The 18,433-nt window shown below is 42.9% G+C and overlaps 1 protein-coding gene across 1 annotated transcript; it reads left to right on the forward strand.

The window, feature by feature from the left end:
• Nucleotides 1-16,807: 16,807 nt before the first annotated feature.
• LOC311361320 (glutamate-rich protein 6) lies at nucleotides 16,808-18,066 on the forward strand (the record flags this gene model as incomplete). Its single annotated transcript, XM_084481490.1, has 4 exons — nucleotides 16,808-16,869; nucleotides 17,024-17,182; nucleotides 17,337-17,565; nucleotides 17,797-18,066. The coding sequence occupies exons 1-4, from the start codon at nucleotides 16,826-16,828 to the stop codon at nucleotides 18,064-18,066; spliced, it is 702 nt and encodes a 233-aa protein (XP_084337616.1). The 5' UTR covers nucleotides 16,808-16,825.
• Nucleotides 18,067-18,433: the final 367 nt, after the last annotated feature.

Raw genomic sequence — 18,433 nt, forward strand, 5'->3', positions numbered from 1 at the left:
TTCTGCCCCTCCCTCTGTCTGAAATCCTCCTCTCCTCACAGAGGGATGCATGATATGGTTTGAAAAGGAAATATGGTTCGGATTTGCCTTGAGCAGAGAACCGTCACTCGGCCACTGGCACTAACGAGTCGCTGGAGTCGAGGTGATGATGTCATCACTGTTATATTCCCACGCAACTGAGATGATTTCCCAGTAAATGTTGGAGCTCTCTATCGAGCAGGGTGTTTTGTATAGTTATATTATATCTAATGAAGAATGACCAGACTTTTGATGTCCATGTGCTTTGTTTTCTGGTCCGTATCCCTATCTATGTCTATCTTTTTGGTAAACACAAACACACACACACACACACACATACACACATATACACAGACAGAAATGAGTAAACTCATATGCACCGGAGGCCTGACATTCATTTTCCATGTTCTTCTACCTACCCAGAATGCATTACTCTGTATCTCTTCTGGCAGGGCAACGCTTTGACACAATCCCACTGAATGTTTCATGGTTTTAGTACAACAGCCTCTACATTCTTCTAGAGTGTATCGTAAGAGGTGCCCATTCACTGGTCGGAATGAAAAATGCATACCATGGGGGCTTTGGGATCCAGGGAGGTGAAGCAGAACTAGATGTTTATTTAGTTTGACTTATTTCATTTTCAAAAATGCAACTAAATGTAGAATAGTCATCGAAAGAATGCAAAGGACTTTCTCCCTACAACCCCCTTTGCTTATCAGGAGGCCTCTGAATGGAGAGGCCAGACTGTCTGGACACAAGGGGAAGAGCAGCAGTTGCGTGTGCCCGTTTAATATTCATGTGACCTCTGGCTCACTGAATTTAGGGAACCTTTTAGGACTGCTGCTTATTATAGAGGCAGCAGAGAGGCAGCAGCAGCAGGCTGGGGGACAGGGGCAGGCGGCAGGGCAGGGCGGCAGTGGGAGCAGCCTCTGCTATTGTGAGGCTGCAGCTTTGTTTGGACTTCAGCAGGTGGGATTAACTGGAAGAAAAGGCCAGCTCCCCAGTATGTGCATGCAAAAACACACACACACACACACATGCGCGCGCACACACCCATACACATATATGGACACACCTGCAGAAGCTCATTCACGCACACGCACACATGCAAAAATACACAGGCATACACAGACACACACGCATACACACACACACACACACACACACACGCACACACACACACACACACACACACACACACACACACACATACGCGCACACACTTACACACACACACACACACACACACACACACACACACACACACACACACACACACACACACACACATGGCTATACACGTACATTTATGGAGACACAAAACCAACACAGAGACATCTGTGCACACATTGAAACATGCGTGAACACATCCAAACACGCTCGACGCTCGCATTTCTCTGCACAGACACACGTGACGATGGAAAACAGCAAAGGGCCATGATGATAAAAGGCAGAATAATAAAGAGGTATGAAGGGAGGGTCTGAGAGCAAGCTGTGGATCTTTATGATGAATACAGAGCCAAGAGAGGCAGGAAGAGGGTCAGTGTCAAGAGAGGGGGGAAACGGAGACACAAGAACTTGGGAGGGAGGCGTGTCGTGCGGGGCCTGGCCGCATTGTTGCAGACTCCCATATGCTGTGACAAAAGTGCTGAACACTGGGGCAACACATGACCTGGGGGCCCCTGACGCCTGCTGCCGCCACGGCTACACCGCCGTCACCTTCACCCTCCAAACACCACCGTCACCATTAACACCATCACCGACATCCTCTCCACCTCCACCACCTCTATCACCAACATCACCATCACCGACATCCTCTCCATCTCACCCACCACCATCACCATCACCTGCACGACCACCAGTAAAACCACCACCTCCACCTCCAACTCCACCACAACCAACTCCACCACCAGCACCACCTACACCACCCTCACCACCACCACCACCTACACCGCCCTCACAACCACCACCACCAACACCACCACCACCTACACTGCCCTTACAACCACCACCACCAACACCACCATCACCAACACCACCACCACCACCTACACCGCCCTCACAACCACCACCACCACCACCACCACCACTGCCCTCACAACCACCACCAACACCACCTTCGTCGCACTCACAACCACCACCACCTAAACCACCACCACTTCTACCTACACCACCATCCCCAACACCACTACCACCACCTACACCACTATCACAACCACCACCAACACCTCTGTCACCCCCCAACCAGGACCAACTCACTCCCATTCTTTTACAAATTATAGACTTGTTTTCTAAAACGACCGAAACATCTCCCTCCCTGCCCGTACTATCACCATATATCCTCCATCTCCTCGGTTCCTCCCCTCCACCCAGGGGCCCCTCCACACAACAAAGGGTGGCTGGTGAAATAGGGGGCTGCTCATCTGTCAACCAGACGTGGTGAGCCTAGCAGGAGGGGGGGGCCCTATTCATCCACCCTGAATGACGTTATTCAAATAACTGATCCCGGGTTCACGTGTGCGTGTGGTGTGGTGTGTGTGTCGCATTTTTAGGCCCACACCTGTCTCTTTAAGCGCAGCTTGCGTGGCAGGGCCTGACAGCCAATAGGAAGCGAGGAGAGCCCCGGAGAGACAGAGGAATGCGTTGGTATGGTTCTCCTTTTATTTCTCAAAGCACACATGCAACGACAACTGGCGGTTTCATAAGCACATGCTGCTGATCGAGGTTGTCACCAACCGGTCGTGATTGATCACGCGTGGAGTCGTCGGTTGGTTTCAGTTCAATATAAAACAAGGAAGCATTAGTGTATTTACGCAATGATTGGAAGTCATTTCGATTTTATTGTTGAAATGATAAGGCATTGACGATGCGAAGGTGGAGTAATAAATTTAAAAAAAAAAAAAATTGTTAAATGAAGTTAAATGAAGTTAAATGAACTCGTGAAAGAGGAATGTCGCAGTATTGTTCATTTTTAGATAGTGTAATACGTGAGTTATTGGTATTGGTATTGATTTGGTATTGATCTAACCCTAACCCATAGTTGAAATAGTACTCTGCTGTTTCCTCAAAAGTTGTATTTCAATCAACATGTTTTTTAATGGTGTGTGATAGGCTGCTAGTAGAAACCAGTAAGACACGATTAACGATTAACTGAGTTAAAAGAGAATTCAGAACAACTGCTGCTTGTCTAGCTTGTGTACAAGTATCTGCTCTGTTGTAGTCCACAGTGTTTATGGTGTATTCTAAAACAGCTTACAAATTTTATTAAACTACATTATTTTTCTGCCATAGAGATACAGATCAAGAAACAAAGATTTGGCATTGGGCAAAGAAACAGTCTATACTACAATCAATTGTTCATAATTTAGTCCAGACAGATGCAAACATTAACTCACTTGATACTGACACCCACAAGATACACACACACCAAAGCATTGAGCCATATACACACACACACCCGTACAAACATTACTATATAAATATAAACTGTTATTCATTTACCTCAGGCACACCCAACTTAAACGTGCATGAATTTGTTGAACTAGTGCAGGGGTGCATGTAAGTAAGAAAGAAAAATAGAGAGAGGGTGTGTTAATGTTTTTCTATCTGTCTCTCTGTCTATCTGTCTGTCTATCTGTCCATCTGTCTGTCTCTCTGTCTCTCTGTCTGTCTCTCTCTCTCTCTCTAAAGATCCAACCAGTCTTTGTTGTGCTACTTCCTGTTATAGTCTATCACTTGCCTTGTGACAGAGAGACGTTAGAAGTAGTCGACACGAGAGCAAGCGATGGGACCTAAGCTATATTTGGGAGTGTTCAAAGAGAAAAAAGGGGGATAAACAAAAATAGGCATGGCATGATTTAGGTCGTTTGAAACATTTTATTTCTGGTCTTGAGTATTACAGTTACACAGAATACTCGATTGACTCTTTGAGGGATGGAGGCTGAGCATTAAATGCTACAACTTGTTGGGTTAATTATGACAAGAGAGTTCTGCATTAACTAATCTGTGTCTATGTTCATCTTGTTGTGCTCTTTCTCCATGTTGGAGATTCAATCTGGTCCTAAGCACACACACAAACACAAGCACACACATGCACACACAGCATCAGCAACATCATATTCCAACAAGATGAGGTGAACTTTGAGCATTCTGAGGAGACAGTGTATCCTGTATTACAGGACTGACCTGTTAAAGCCTGCGTGTGTTTGTTTACGTGTGTGTGTGTGTGTGTGTGTGTGTGTGTGTGTGTGTGTGTGTGTGTGTGTGTGTGTGTGTGTGTGTATGGGTGTGTGTGTGTGGGTGTTTTGAGAGAGGGGGTGGGGGGGAGTTCAAAGGCACCTGAGTTATTGGGAGTGTCCTGATTAGTGACTCATCAGGCTGGAGGGCTTGTTTGTACTCTCTCCGCTGTTGTCATACATGGTTTATGGTTTAGTACAAATTACTAATCTTCTTTTTTATATGGACAAGTCTCACAAGAAGAAGAATGGCATGGGAGAAAGAAATAGCACTTAATTACAATATTTATACTTTATCCTAAAAGGTGAACTGATCCCGAATTAGGCCTTGACTAAAATAATACAAAAGGGTTAGACTGCAGAGACAGTGAAAGGTGAAAGTGTTTGTTTTTATCCACAAAGTGGATAAAAAATACACAAAAAAAGAATGTGTGGACATAAATATGGAACATGAATATGCGAACACACACACACACACACACACACACACACACACACACACACACACACACACACACACACACACACACACACACACACACAAACATAACAAACAAACATTTTCTATTTTTGTGTGAAGCCCTCCAAATGGTTGTCTGTCTGCAGTTTTTTTCTTCAGCCCAGGGATGTTTGCCCTTCGACCCCCTGCAGCCCCCCCCATATCCTGGACAGCTGTCACCAGGGACCTGGCTAGAGAAAGGGACCCATCTGCCATCTTCCTTCAAAGGTCAACGCTGTGTGTGTGTGTGTGTGTGTGTGTGTGTGTGTGTGTGTGTGTGTGTGTGTGTGTGTGTGTGTTAGTATGTGTGTGTTCAAGAGAGTGGCTGTGTGCGTGGATGCATGCACATGTGTGTGTGTGTGTGTGTGGGAGGGAACCAGGCCTTTCTTTTAATCTCTTTTGTTGCGTTCTCTCCGTCTCTGGCACACTTCTGAGGGACATGGCTGTTTTAAATGCAGACGGCCCTTTGTGTGTGCGATGCACGCTTTTGCTCATTTGCATTCACTTGGGTGAAATACATGTTTACGTTGAATGGAATTATGATTGTGGCAGATTGACCAACTGTCAGTCCCACAAACAAAATAGATAGAACACAATAAATGTATTGTGAAAATAAAAATAGATATCCTATCTATACAGTTTTTAGCATCAACAGACCAATTCTAAGTTGTTGCTTGTATTTTTTAACATAGATCTTTATCCATCCAAATCTTTGATATTAGTGTATGTATGTACAAGACAATTTGATATATCTGTTCTGAAGAGAGTCATTGCTCACAAGTTATCACTTGACTGCTGAAAACAGCCTAATTAGCCAAGTTCACTCACTTCGCTTACATGTCTGGCGATAATGAGCTACGGCATTACGGCTGAAAACAAGACTGTCAAGGTTTATAAGAGAATATATTTTGCAGCCAACTCAATATTCAACCCCCTTCATGAAGGTTAACCCTGAATAAATCCTCAGCAATGTTATCTTAGTGAGAATTAGAATCTTTCACCCAAGCAACAATATGTTTACCATTCAGGCACTCTAGGCCAATACAACTGTTGTATAAGAGTAGAGAAGGAGAGTGAGAGAGAGAGAAAGAGAGAGAGAGAGAGAGAGAGAGAGAGAGAGAGAGAGAGAGAGAGAGAGAGAGAGAGAGAGAGAGAGAGAGAAAGTTGATTTGACTCATTGCATAAAAAGGATTTACAAATGGTAACAAAGGAATTCTCTCTGCACAGGATTAGTAAAGATTGTGCAACCTACATATGCCTACTTCTCACTACTTATGTGAGACGGGAGGTGTGTGTGTGTGTGTGTGTGTGTGTGTGTGTGTGTGTGTGTGTGTCAACAGAGGGACATAAAAAAGGACCCTGTTCATACAGGTGTCAGAACCAGCACCTTAAACACAGCCTTGTGATGCTTGTTACTTTAAATACAGGTCTGTTTCCTTTAAAAGTTTACCAGCGCCACAGTTTAGACACACAACTAGTGAAAGCAGCGCCATGGTGTTCTAAAGGGTGTTCTGGCAGAAGTGAATGAAACACAGTGTCATGGAGCACCTCTGTTTTCTGTGCTCCAGCTCCTTGTGAACAGGGTCAATAACGGTGTTTAACTGTAGTTATTCAAGGACATTGGCTTAGGACGAAGGAGGAACGATTGTGCGGTGTGCGGGTCAGTGTCAATTAAATGTAATTGTATTATGAATACAAGGAGAAAGTTACAATGGGAGCAAAGTGTTTGGAAGAGGACAATGACTCTCAAAAACAATATAGTTATATTTTTGTTTATTCATATAGCATTGTCATTTTCCAATGGAAAAATGCTGAATGCCATAACCTTTTTGTTGGTTGTTTTGGGAACCTCATTAATAATCTGTATATTAATTAAACAGTGGATAATAAATGTGTCCTTTATCTTTAATAAATGACACACACACACACACACACACACACACACACACACACACACACACACACACACACACACTGATACACACATACACAGATACACACAAATGCACTCACACACACACTTACACACAATGAACAGAAAGTGGTTTCTGTATCTTTGATCATATGTAAGAATTATTCATCTGCCCTGCAAGTGTGTGTGTGTGTGTGTGTGAGTGTGTGTGTATGTGTTTGTGTGCTTGGGTGTGTATGTGTGTGTGCCTGCATGTGTGGATTCACACCCTAGCGTGAGATTGGACTACAGCATACCTTAAATCTTGGTCATGGGGCGTTTCCTTTTTCTGGCTGATATCCTAGAAGTTCACTAATTAATTAATGTTTGAAAGGAGTAAGGTGCTAAATGAGCTGAAAACCCAGGTGTTGGCAAGAACATGGGTACACCATGGGAATGAAATGGGTGTTTCATAATTGCATTATAAAACTATGCAATTAATTCAAGATATGGAGTTTCTAAAAGTGTTCCAATGAACATGGCTCACTGTTTTTTGTTTGAGCACAAAAATGACAATTTGAAGAAGATTAGAGTTGATTGAAAAAGGTGTCATCTAGATGTTTTAATGAGTTGTGCTTCTGTTCAGTGACAGTAAGAAAGGTGAGACTTACAGGAACTGGGGTGTTCATACCTTGTGACGTATAATGTTTGCCAAGCCTTAGTTTGGCCATGGAGTGTGAGTGTCTGTGCGTGTGTGTGCATGTGTATGTGTGCTTGTGTGTTAGTCATTATGGCAGGCAACTTCTGAATACAGGAAGTGATTTATTGTGGTATTGCAGTGTGTGTGTGTGTGTGTGTGTGTGTGTGTGTGTGTGTGTGTGTATGTGTGTGTGTGTGTGTGTGTGTGTGTGTGTGTGTGTGTGTGTGTGTGTGTGTGTGTGTGAGAGAGAGAGAGAGTGTGAGCAGGTTTGGTTGGGGTGAAATAATGGATCAATTGAAAGGATGAGAGGGACTGAGAGAGAGAGAGACCAAGAGAGGGAATGAGATATGGAGGAGAGAGAAAGAGAGAGAGAGAGGGAGAGAGAGAGAGACAGAGAGAGAGAGAGAGAGAGAGAGAGAGAGTGCGAGAGAGAGAGAGACCCCTCGCTAGCCCTCGCAGAGCCTTGTTCTATACCAGTTCCTCAGACGCATACACAGAGAGGCTTGTGCCTTAACATACTTGTAATTGTAATTTACAAGTAATTTTTTTTTTGTAATTTTCACTATCTCAATTGTCCCACAGTATCCAGTGCAGAAGTGGCCATTTGGGCGTGTGCCATGAGCGCGACGGGGGGAGAGCTGAGGGAACCTGGAGGGTAAACGGGGAAAGTGATGCAGTCAAGCAGCTAAGGGCAGTTTGTGATGGTGTGAGGTAATTGCATTGTGAAGTGTGTGTGTGTATGTGTATGTGTGTGTGTGTGTGTGTGTGTGTGTGTGTGTGTGTGTGTGTGTGTGTGTGTGTGTGTGTGTACACACATGTAATACCATTCCTATGCATCCGTTGTTATCTTTATTTGATTGTGGAAAACCCTTCATTCCTCTTTCCTTCCCTCTCTCTCTCTCTCTCTCTCTCTCTCTCTCTCTCCCCCTCTCCCTCTCTCCCTCCCTCTATCTCTCTCTTCGTATGTCTCAATAATAGCTAGTTCTGCTTGCCAGGATGTATTGCCTCTGCCTCGCTATTATTTCTTGTGTCTTCCTTCTATGGTTCTGTCTTCAAAAACACACACACACACACACACACACACACACACACACACACACAGACACACACACACACACACACACACACACACACACACACACACACACACACACACACACACACACACACACACACACACACACAGAGACCAACCCAAGATCTCTTATCTTCTGCAGTGTTTGCTAAAGGCTGTAAACAGCACAGCGGAAGCAGGCTTATCCAGTAGGGTCCGCCCATGCATGTCTGTCACTGTACAGTATACCCACTTGTCAGTTGCTGTCATGTTGACTCTCACATGACTTCTATCAGACGTTCCTCTTTGTGTAAATGTCCTTATCTGAAAATAATATTGATAACCATTGAAGTATTGTGAAGATATGATGCATGCTAACTAAAGTTCAAGATATTGCTTAAAATTCAGAACTGGATGTGGACTCTTGCATAATCGATTCAGATCTTTGGAATAAAGTTTGACGGATGCAAATGTGTGATGCATTCAAATGATTCCACATCTATTTAGTCATCCTGTCCTTCTATCTCTTTTTACCAGCATCCACGTCAATGTATGAACAAAGTAACAGACCAAAAGTGACTAGAGCTAAGCCCTAATCACTTGGTTGTGTGGGTTGGAAAGGGAAGGCATTATGAACTATATGGTGTGACCTTCTCGCATTCTGCTTCCTTCACCGCCACACTGTGTTGACGCTTTCAGGTGAAAGCGTCTCGTCTGGGGAGAAGGTGGAGTTGTTGTGGTTTGGGCATGTTTGAGATCTAAGAGCTAAAGAAGGTCACAAGAAAATGAAACCTTTCCACTGACGTCACGTCAGTTTTGGTAAACTTTCTACCTTGCATTGGCAGCACACATCTTTGTAATGTTTCCTAATCTTCAGTGTTTTTCAACTTTTTTCCTGAAAAATTATGTACATTATTTAATGTTCACAATGTCAGCATCGTAGTCTTTTTGCCTGCGTGTATCCTGTCCCCACCTCTCTCTTTTGAGCTAGGGTTTAGGCCGAGAGCACCAAAAAAGGCTGTGGCTGCTTGCTGTCTATTTAGCCAGTGTTAGGCCTGGGCTTTGCCAGTCAAATGAGAGACCAACAGATGGCTGGAATGTTGGAAATACCAGAGATCAGAGGCACCGGGAGATTAGAAGGGAAACAGAGAGCAACCGCCTAAATAAGGGGTGTAAACATCCCAACATTGTGGATGTGCTGGAAGCTGGTATATATTTCCTGTGTGAGATTTTTGGGTCTACATTTAGTGTGTGTGTGTGTGTGTGTGTGTGTGTGTGTGTGTGTGTGTGTGTGTGTGTGTGTGTGTGTGTGTGTGTGTGTGTGTGTGTGTGTGTGTGTGTGTGTGTGTGTGTGTGTGTGTGTGTGAAAACAAAGATTGAGAGAGATACTATTCACTTTTTTACTTACTTTGTGTTTGTGTTTGTGTGTTTGTCCATGTGTGTGCATGTGTGTCTGAGCAGCTATTGGTTAACATCCTATTGTCTCCACTACTACTACTACTACTACTACTACTACTACTACTACTACTACTATTATGATTTATAATGGCTATATTTGATACTTGAAATCCCATTTGAATGACTTATCTGAATATGAAATACATCCAATAAAGTTGTAGCATAGCAGAGTAAATGGTAACATAAAGTACAGCAAACACTTATGTAGGCTTATGGAATATCTGGCATAAAGTTGGCCATCAACTTTATGCCAGATATTAAAAAACGTTCTGTGCATAAATCAATAGTCTGGGGCTTTGTTAGCCTTCAAACCAGACGAATCTGCAAACTCTTGTTTTTTTTTGTTCTGGCATATGCACATTATTCAATTGGTCTGGTGATGTCAGGCTATACCGCTTGATAGCGGTGACAGATGATCCAAGGTAAGGGACAAGCCTTGAATTTCTAAATTAACATTACATGCTTAACTGTCAAGAGGCTTAAAAAAACACAACAAGGCTTTATAAACCAATAAAAATAGGAGGAAGAATCTGTAGTCATGGCCTCTTGATATATCATGACATTTAGAGCAAAAGGTTCCAGTGAAGGACACAGACACCCGGGTAACAAATGGGTTTTTAACATAGTCACTGATGGATTCGATGTTCAGTGGTTACATACAGACTGCTAGCACTCACCAGCCTCACCAGGCCTTGGGTAAGGGGGCTTCGCTGGATAATAATAGTGATCAGTCTTTCTCAAACTGCAGCTGTGGCTGCAGTGAGTGCTGCAGAGGCACAAGGCAAAAAATATTCAAACAATGAGAGAAATAAATGAACAACGTTTTTCCCAATGTTAATATCACATGTGTATTCTTCAAATATTATTTTAAAAAAATAGTTACATAATTATTTATTTATTCGGCGGTCCCATTATATATTGACATATCGCCAAACTTGGTCTAACGTGTGTGCGTGTGCGTGCGTGCGTGCGTGCGTGCGTGTGCGTGTGCGTGTGTGTGTGTGTGTGTGTGTGTGCGTGTGCATGTGATTACTTTGAGACACATTGTATGCAAAATTATATTTTCGAAATGATACAACTTCAAAACATCTTCTAGATACTTCATAGAACCTAAGTTATTGTTTCAATCGCTACTGATTATGCTCTATGCTGCAACTGCGAATGGAACTCCCTCGGCACAGCTGCAGAAACAAAGAGGACGCTAGACAGCTTTGTGTTATACTTGGTGAGATGCTGCCCTCTTGTGGAACCAAGTAAAAACAAAAAAAATAATCGGAAATAGGCCAATTCATCGGGAACTTGTTTCGAATTCGGTCATCCAGCACAGTGCAACAGAAAACACATCGGTCTGGTGGACATTTGAGATTATTAGGTGAATAAATGGAAACGCTGAGGTAACTATAACAGTAAAATCAGTGGCAAACATGATAACTTGCAAACATGTACAAAATGTTCTTACTGCACAAATTATATACTCACGCACTGCGACCAATATTAAGTGTAGATAACATATGTTAACATGTAGGCCTACATGTTTTTAGTCAAATCAAACCTTCTTTTGGGGAAGTGCCAACCAAGTAGCCTACGTGGTCTCCCTAGCAACTGTGAACGCTCTGGCACAGCTGAGAGCCGCATCAGCATCACTTCCATCCTGCTAAAAAGTAACCTAACTTAGGTTTGCGATTAGTTTTATTTTGGTTGAGAGTAGGCTAGAGTTGCTGTGTTTCGCCATTCTCCACTACTTCTGCATTGTAGTAATTCGCTGGAGCTTAGTTTGTTTAGATCCCGCTATTTGGATACATTGCATTCTTTCGTAGTGGCGACTTCTCGACTGCAAGGGAAGCTCGGCTTCCCCTAAAATTCCCCGAAAATTAAATGGTCAGATATATACTGTTGTGTTAACATTTCATTGATTAAAAATGCGTTAGAACACGTCCATCTCGAAGACGAGTTCGTTCAGAATCAGCTGCTTATCGCAGGTCGACTGACTCGATTTCCTTCTCATACACTTACGTGTTTAATTTGCGTGTGTTTAGACAGATGGGCGTGCACACACACGCGCACCAAGCATCACCCGCATTCATTCATTATTTTAAACACTCACTCGCGGTAAAACTATGTTTTCTCACGATCAAATACTCATCAATCCTAAAAGTAATGGGCTTGTACACGATGTCTTTGTCAAGAACATATGTGTTTGCTGTACGGTGTTTGCAGATGCATTGATTTAAAAGTAGGCCTACAATTTACCGCTGTATCAGCTGTTCTTTCCCAAATCATTTAACCAATCATTTACCCTAAAACTAGATTTTGTTTTGGAAGCCTGGAATATACTTTCTCGAATGTATTATTATTATTATTATTATTATTATTATTATTATTATTATTATTATTATTATTATTATTTTAACGCATGGCATAGCTTAGGCCTACTATACTTCATTCATGTTCATTCATGCAGCCCTATGGAAAAAAAATGTTTCCACAATCCACACGCTATTTCTATGCAGTTTCACACGTATGCATAATCTTTGACATCATAATATTTAACATGCAAGTGTAGTGGTGCCTGGTTGCTGCGGGGGAAAATCAGCTTTGCGCCGGGTGCAAACTAGCAACGACACATGCGTCGGTGTAGAAAGTAAATTGCGCCGGGCGCAAGATAGGGCCCTTCTTCTGTTTGGCGCACATGGCTAATTTGCATACGCGCACAGGACTGTCGGAATGGGAACATGTCGGACTGGCAGCATGTAACCATAACAACGGCTAACGTGTAACGGTAACGGTGGTCCCGTTAAAATAATGTAAATGAATCAGCTCAAGCCTAACGTTATCTACAATCGTTGTTCTGGAACCAAAGATAAGGATCTACAACTTGTAGGCCTATTTAATAAGCCTAAATTGTTCTGTGCTGTGTCCTGATTGGCTGAAGAGAAATAGCCACATCGTTGCGTTCTCAAACTGGACCTGGCGATTTGACATGTTCAATCTTTGGCGACTCCTTGCAACGCCTTGCGACGCCTTGCGACGACCAGTTCACACTGCTGCAACTTTTCCCCTGCGACGTTCTAAAACCGTCTCGTTGCAAGTCGTTGCGTCGCGAATCTTTGGTCTGAACTGGGCTTAAAATAAACATTCCAGGTAGAGCTCTCGGGTGCTGGACGAGGGGCCCTAACATCACCTCCAGCTATGTGGGGGACAGGTGAGACCCATGGGTGAGACCCCTGGTCCTTTTAAACAGCGTTTGGTGTTATGCTCCAAAATAAGAGGGTCACGTGTTAAAATCCCAGCTCGTCCGTCATGTATTTTCCATGCATTTTTCGGCTCCTATCAACCGTCAAATAAACAATGAGTCGGCCTGGCATGTTGACAGTAGGCCGGTATCTGATCGCCCAGGTTACACACAAACACACGTAGGCCTACAACAGCAGAAGATTGTGTTAAACTGACTGCCGAAAGGTTACGGTGGATTGGCTAGCTAGCAACAGAGAAATGTAGGTGATTTTAATTTATTGTACATGACAATGCTGATTTATGCTATACTTAAATAATATACTGTTACTTGAACGTGTGTGTGTGTGTGTGTGTGTGTGTGTGTGTGTGTGTGAGAGAGACACTGTGTGTAGGCGGCATTAAATGTTGTCCTTCTGTCTTCAACTGTGTAGAATGTTCTTTGCTGTCCTCAAGTGACCTTGTGTCGAATGGCAGGATTTCTGAGATACAATCGCGAGTCAAACCAGCCAGTGAAAGAATCAAAGACCATACTTCAAGAGGTACTGTTATCATAGCTCCCATGCCCTTATACATGCTGTATGTTCTTTACAACCAAAGTGCATCATATTGATGTTCTATCATATTCATTGTGTTTTGGAGGCTCTGACAGACTGTTACCCGGTACTCTGTGAGTACTGTGGGGAGGGAACCCGGCCTAACTTGGATCTGACATGGTTGGACAAACCAGAGGTGTGGCGATGACTGAAATATTAACGTAATCGGCAACAGGGCAAAAGTTGACAAGAATAGTGCTGCCATGGCTTACTTGTGTTGTATCATCTTGCATTTGGCTTTTCTTTCAAATGAAATGATTCTGTGTTTGGGGTGTCCCCCCGTCCCGCAGAGTTCGGGACAGTTCTGCTGTGCTCAGTTCCAGCTGCTTTGGGAGTGGCTTCTTGATCAGAGGTCACTGGATTGGACGATGTCTGAGAGCCCTGAGAGCCATGCTACATCCCACAAACAGCCAATACTGCGGGGGGAGAAGCTTTTTTATAAAGAGGCCAGTCTAGAAATGGGCAGGCATGTATACGCTCAAATACCTTTTATATATTTGTATAATATTATTGCATATTTAAAAAAAATGTTTCATCAAAGCAGTAACCAAAATGGACCTAATAGATAACAGATTTAAATGATGCTGAATCTCTCATTAGCAAACCGGAAGCACAGCAAGCTTCCCATCATGCATCTGGCGATCCACCCAGAGCCACCACAGAGTCTTGTAAGTCAACAACATAACAACTAAAGCCATTGCTTCAAAGCTTGTTTCCTCCACCCTGAGTAACTTGAATGTGTAGTCTCTGTGTGTGTTTTGGGTTTGACTGTTAATTATTTCTCATTGCGCTAGATAACACGGCCTCAAACGCAATCCAGTACAGACACTCCACCATGTGTTCTGGTAACGCGGGCTGGACCGCCTCCCCTGGGTCACACACAGAGATGCTTTTGAAAGCAAAGATGCCAAAGACTGAAGTGGAGATTTATTGTTGTGAACACAACCAAGAGAAGTTTGGTTTGCATCCTCATCAGGTATGTCCTATGAGCCAATCTGCTGATTTTCTGTCAGGCCTATAAGGAAGATGGCCCTGGAAGTTTTTCTGACCTTGTTGGTATTAAACCATATACAGTTCCATGCGTCTCTGTTGGTTAGACAAATAAATAGATGATGTGAGCGATTAGCATGGTATATGTCAAAGGAGAATACAGCGCCACACTTTGGTCAGAGGTGGAACTATGCTCTTATTTGTCAAGCACTTTTCCAAAGTTTTAGGGTTGCCTTATGTACAGCTTGTACACAAAACAATTGTATGAAGGTATTACTGTAGCAAAAGTCTTTAGCATGTGTACACTAAAGTCACAAATGTGTAACAGTAAATTTGAAGTCGTAAATATTTATTTTGCATGCGTACACTAAAGTCACATGTGTAAGTGCAGTCGTGAATATTTTTTCCACCATTGTAAACACAAAATAGGGGCTACGAGTTCACAAGTCCTTTGTTATAGGTGCACAAATCCTATCCTGTGCATCACAACTTCAAAGAGTCATGCACTTGACACTTTTGCTACAATCATTGCAGCGCAGTTGGTGCAAAACACATTTGCACATCCGTGTTTCATAATCGGAGAACATGCACAAAATGTGTGCATTTGTAAACCCAAATGTGAACTAATGTATCAGAAGTTGCACATCTGTGAAATATTTCCTCACAAATGAAATTATATAGATCGCTATGTTCAATGAGCATTTTAATAAGCGAGCACAAGTCCATCGATACAACTGCTCGAATTTGCTGCTAGTCTCAGCTGTTGTTTTTCTTGCAGATACTTTTGCAACACGTCTAGGTGGTACAATGGTGTGTTCCAGATGCCTCGGACACCAGCCTTCCGAGTTTCACTTGTGACATAATTTCCTGTCTCGTAGCACTTATAACATTCCCATTCGTCTTTGTGATTGTGTCATGTCATTGGCTAGTCATTTTTATTGTTATTGTTAGCTACATTAGCCTCTTTGGTAAACCAGCTCGAAAACTGACAACTTAACTTTACATTATATTGCACGCACAGCAAGACCGTACAATGCATACATTGGTGACCGGAATAAAGTAGCAATGTAATCAAGTGTGTAAGAGCATTTAAAATCTACATTAAAATTACCAACGTGGTACAAATACAAAGAAAATAAATCTCTTCACGGGCGCAGCCATTTTTGTTGAGAACGTCATCACTGAGCTCGGTATACTCTCAGAATTCCGCGGGGGCACGACCAAAAGGGGGCGTGCCTCAGAGAAATGCTGCAAGAAATCTGGGAGATTTCCCCACTTGGACCTCTGAAGGCTGGTGTCCGAGGCATCTGAAACACACCATGAGTATATTGCTCGTTCCCAGAGTGACTCTGAGCAAATTCAATTTGTGCTCTTGCGAGAACTCTGGTTTCCAGAGAATCTGTCATGTAGGATGCCCTCTTGTCTTCTGTCAAGACTCCAGAAAGGAAAAGTATGCTTGGATGGGTCCCAGTGTAGTTTCAAAAATGCACCCCCTGCCGGCGACTTTCATTGGTTTATGCTGCAATTTTGTCCTGCCCACGGACGCTCTGCGTCATACGGATACAAATCACTTTTGCTACACTTGTACCACCTAGACGTGTTGCAAAAGTATCCGCAAGAAAAACAACAGCTGAGATTCTTAGCAGCAGATTTGATCAGTTCTATCGATGGACTTGTGCTCGCTCATTAAAATGCTCATTGAACATAGCGATCAGTATAATTTCTTTGTGAGAATTTGTGAGGAAATATTTCACAGATGTGCAACTTCTGATGGATTAGTTCACATTTGGGTTTACGAATGCACAAATTTTGTGCATGGTCTCAGATTATGAAACATGGGTGTGCGAATGTGTTTTGCACCAACTGCGCTGCAATGATTGTAGCAAAAGTGTCAAGTGCATGACTCTTTAAAGTTGTGATGCACAGGATAGGATTTGTGCACCTGTAACAAAGGACTTGTGAACTCGTAGCCCCTATTTTGTGTTTACAATGACAGAAAAAATATTTTCGACTTCAAATTTACTCATTTGTGACTTAAGTGTACACACGCTAAAGACTTTTGCTACAATAATACCTTCATACAATTGTTGCTCTTCTCTAATTTACATATGCAGCCTGCAGCTGGATTTCAACAAAGAAATTACTCCAGTGGGATGAAATGTCTCACTGTGTTTCCAGATGGATCCTTGCAGGTCCTGTATCCTTTTGTAAGGGAGGTATACACATTGCCTTCATATGTATATATTTATAGTAGTATTTAAGTATATTCAAGGCTAATTAAATATACAGTAGAAAAAGGGATTCAAATAATGTCATTTTCTGAGGGCATAACAATCCTTATAGCCAAACAGTTACCCCTCTGGCTGTGTGGCCCTGGTGGTTGTGGTCACTGAAGCAAATGGGAGGGTCTGCATTGTGTATGACGACAACGATGTCCCTGAGCAACCAATGAGAGCTATGTTCCAGTCTGATGGCCGGGCAACGTGTTATCACAGCAATGGAAGCATCTGGTATGAGGGCGTGGTCCTTATTGTTATTACCATCTTATGATCTATGGCTACAGAGAACTAGAGGGGTAATAAGAGCTCTCTGTGCGTGTGTGTGTGTGTGTGTGTGTGTGTGTGTGTGTGTGTGTGTGTGTGCCTTTAAACAACATGTCACCAGGCTAAGCCTAGGTCAATCCGGAGGTCAGCGCTTGGACCAATCGGGAGCCAGAGTTCAAAGGTGGAGTTGGGGTAGCCTTGGCCTCGGAAGCCCCACCCCTCTGCGGCCACTCTTCCTGTCGCTCAACAAGAATATCGGGGTTCGCGTACTTGGCAGAGACCAAGTATTTGTCTCGTTCTTGTGCTGCGGTCAACAGGCAAGGTTCAGTGTTGGCATCTGCTGTGTACAGGTATCTACTTTTTTTTTTAACGTATTTACTGTATACAGCATTTAACATTGAATGTGCTGTAGAAAAGTTTGAAGAGATATTAGTTATTAGTTATATCTTGCGCATTTCTGCACTCTACCTAACACTTGAATCTTACCGACAGCACCTTTAACCTTTATCAGTCGTTAGTAGCCTTTATAATCAGTTGTTTAAGTAACTTACATTCACATTCATTACTCTCTACGTTTTTAGTGTCAGGTGGATTGTACGAACATATGTCACAATCCGTCCATCCGCTCAGAGGAGCTGTTTCTGCTGGCCGGGAGGATGGGAGTCTATCTGGCCATGGAAGGTCTCCGTTATTGCTTGAGAAGGCTTTCCAGACACAAGCCTTTCAAAGCCCAACTGGGTCTGCGCCATCACTTCAGCCTCATCACAAAGCTGCTGGACGCCAGTAACGCTGTAGAGATAGGGGTCAGCGATAAGGCCTTCATCCACAGGTGCCTTCAGGGCTACTTGTGAAGTAGGAATGTATGCTATCAAAAAAGGTCGGCTTCACGACACTAAGGGGAATGATTTAGGGTGTTGATTATGATTGTATTCGTCATTCCCTTTTATATAATTAGCACATTGAAACATGTCACTTTTAATTTCTACCATTTATTACAAAAAAAAAACCTAAAATTACTGCTAAGTTATGTGTTCTCTATTACTTTTTACATTTCCTATGCAGTATATTGAATAACATTTAGATACATTTTTGACATTGTATTTATAATTAAAAACTACTCCCGGGGGAGAATTGACCAGCAACACGATCCAGTGCGTTTTAGTTTTACATGACTCAACGATAATCCTTTGTCTAATAAGACAAAGAAGCCTCTACAAA

The sequence above is a fragment of the Micromesistius poutassou genome (assembly GCF_964030765.1).
Source record: "Micromesistius poutassou genome assembly, chromosome: 16".
In the NCBI taxonomy this organism is placed as follows: Eukaryota; Metazoa; Chordata; class Actinopteri; order Gadiformes; family Gadidae; genus Micromesistius; species Micromesistius poutassou.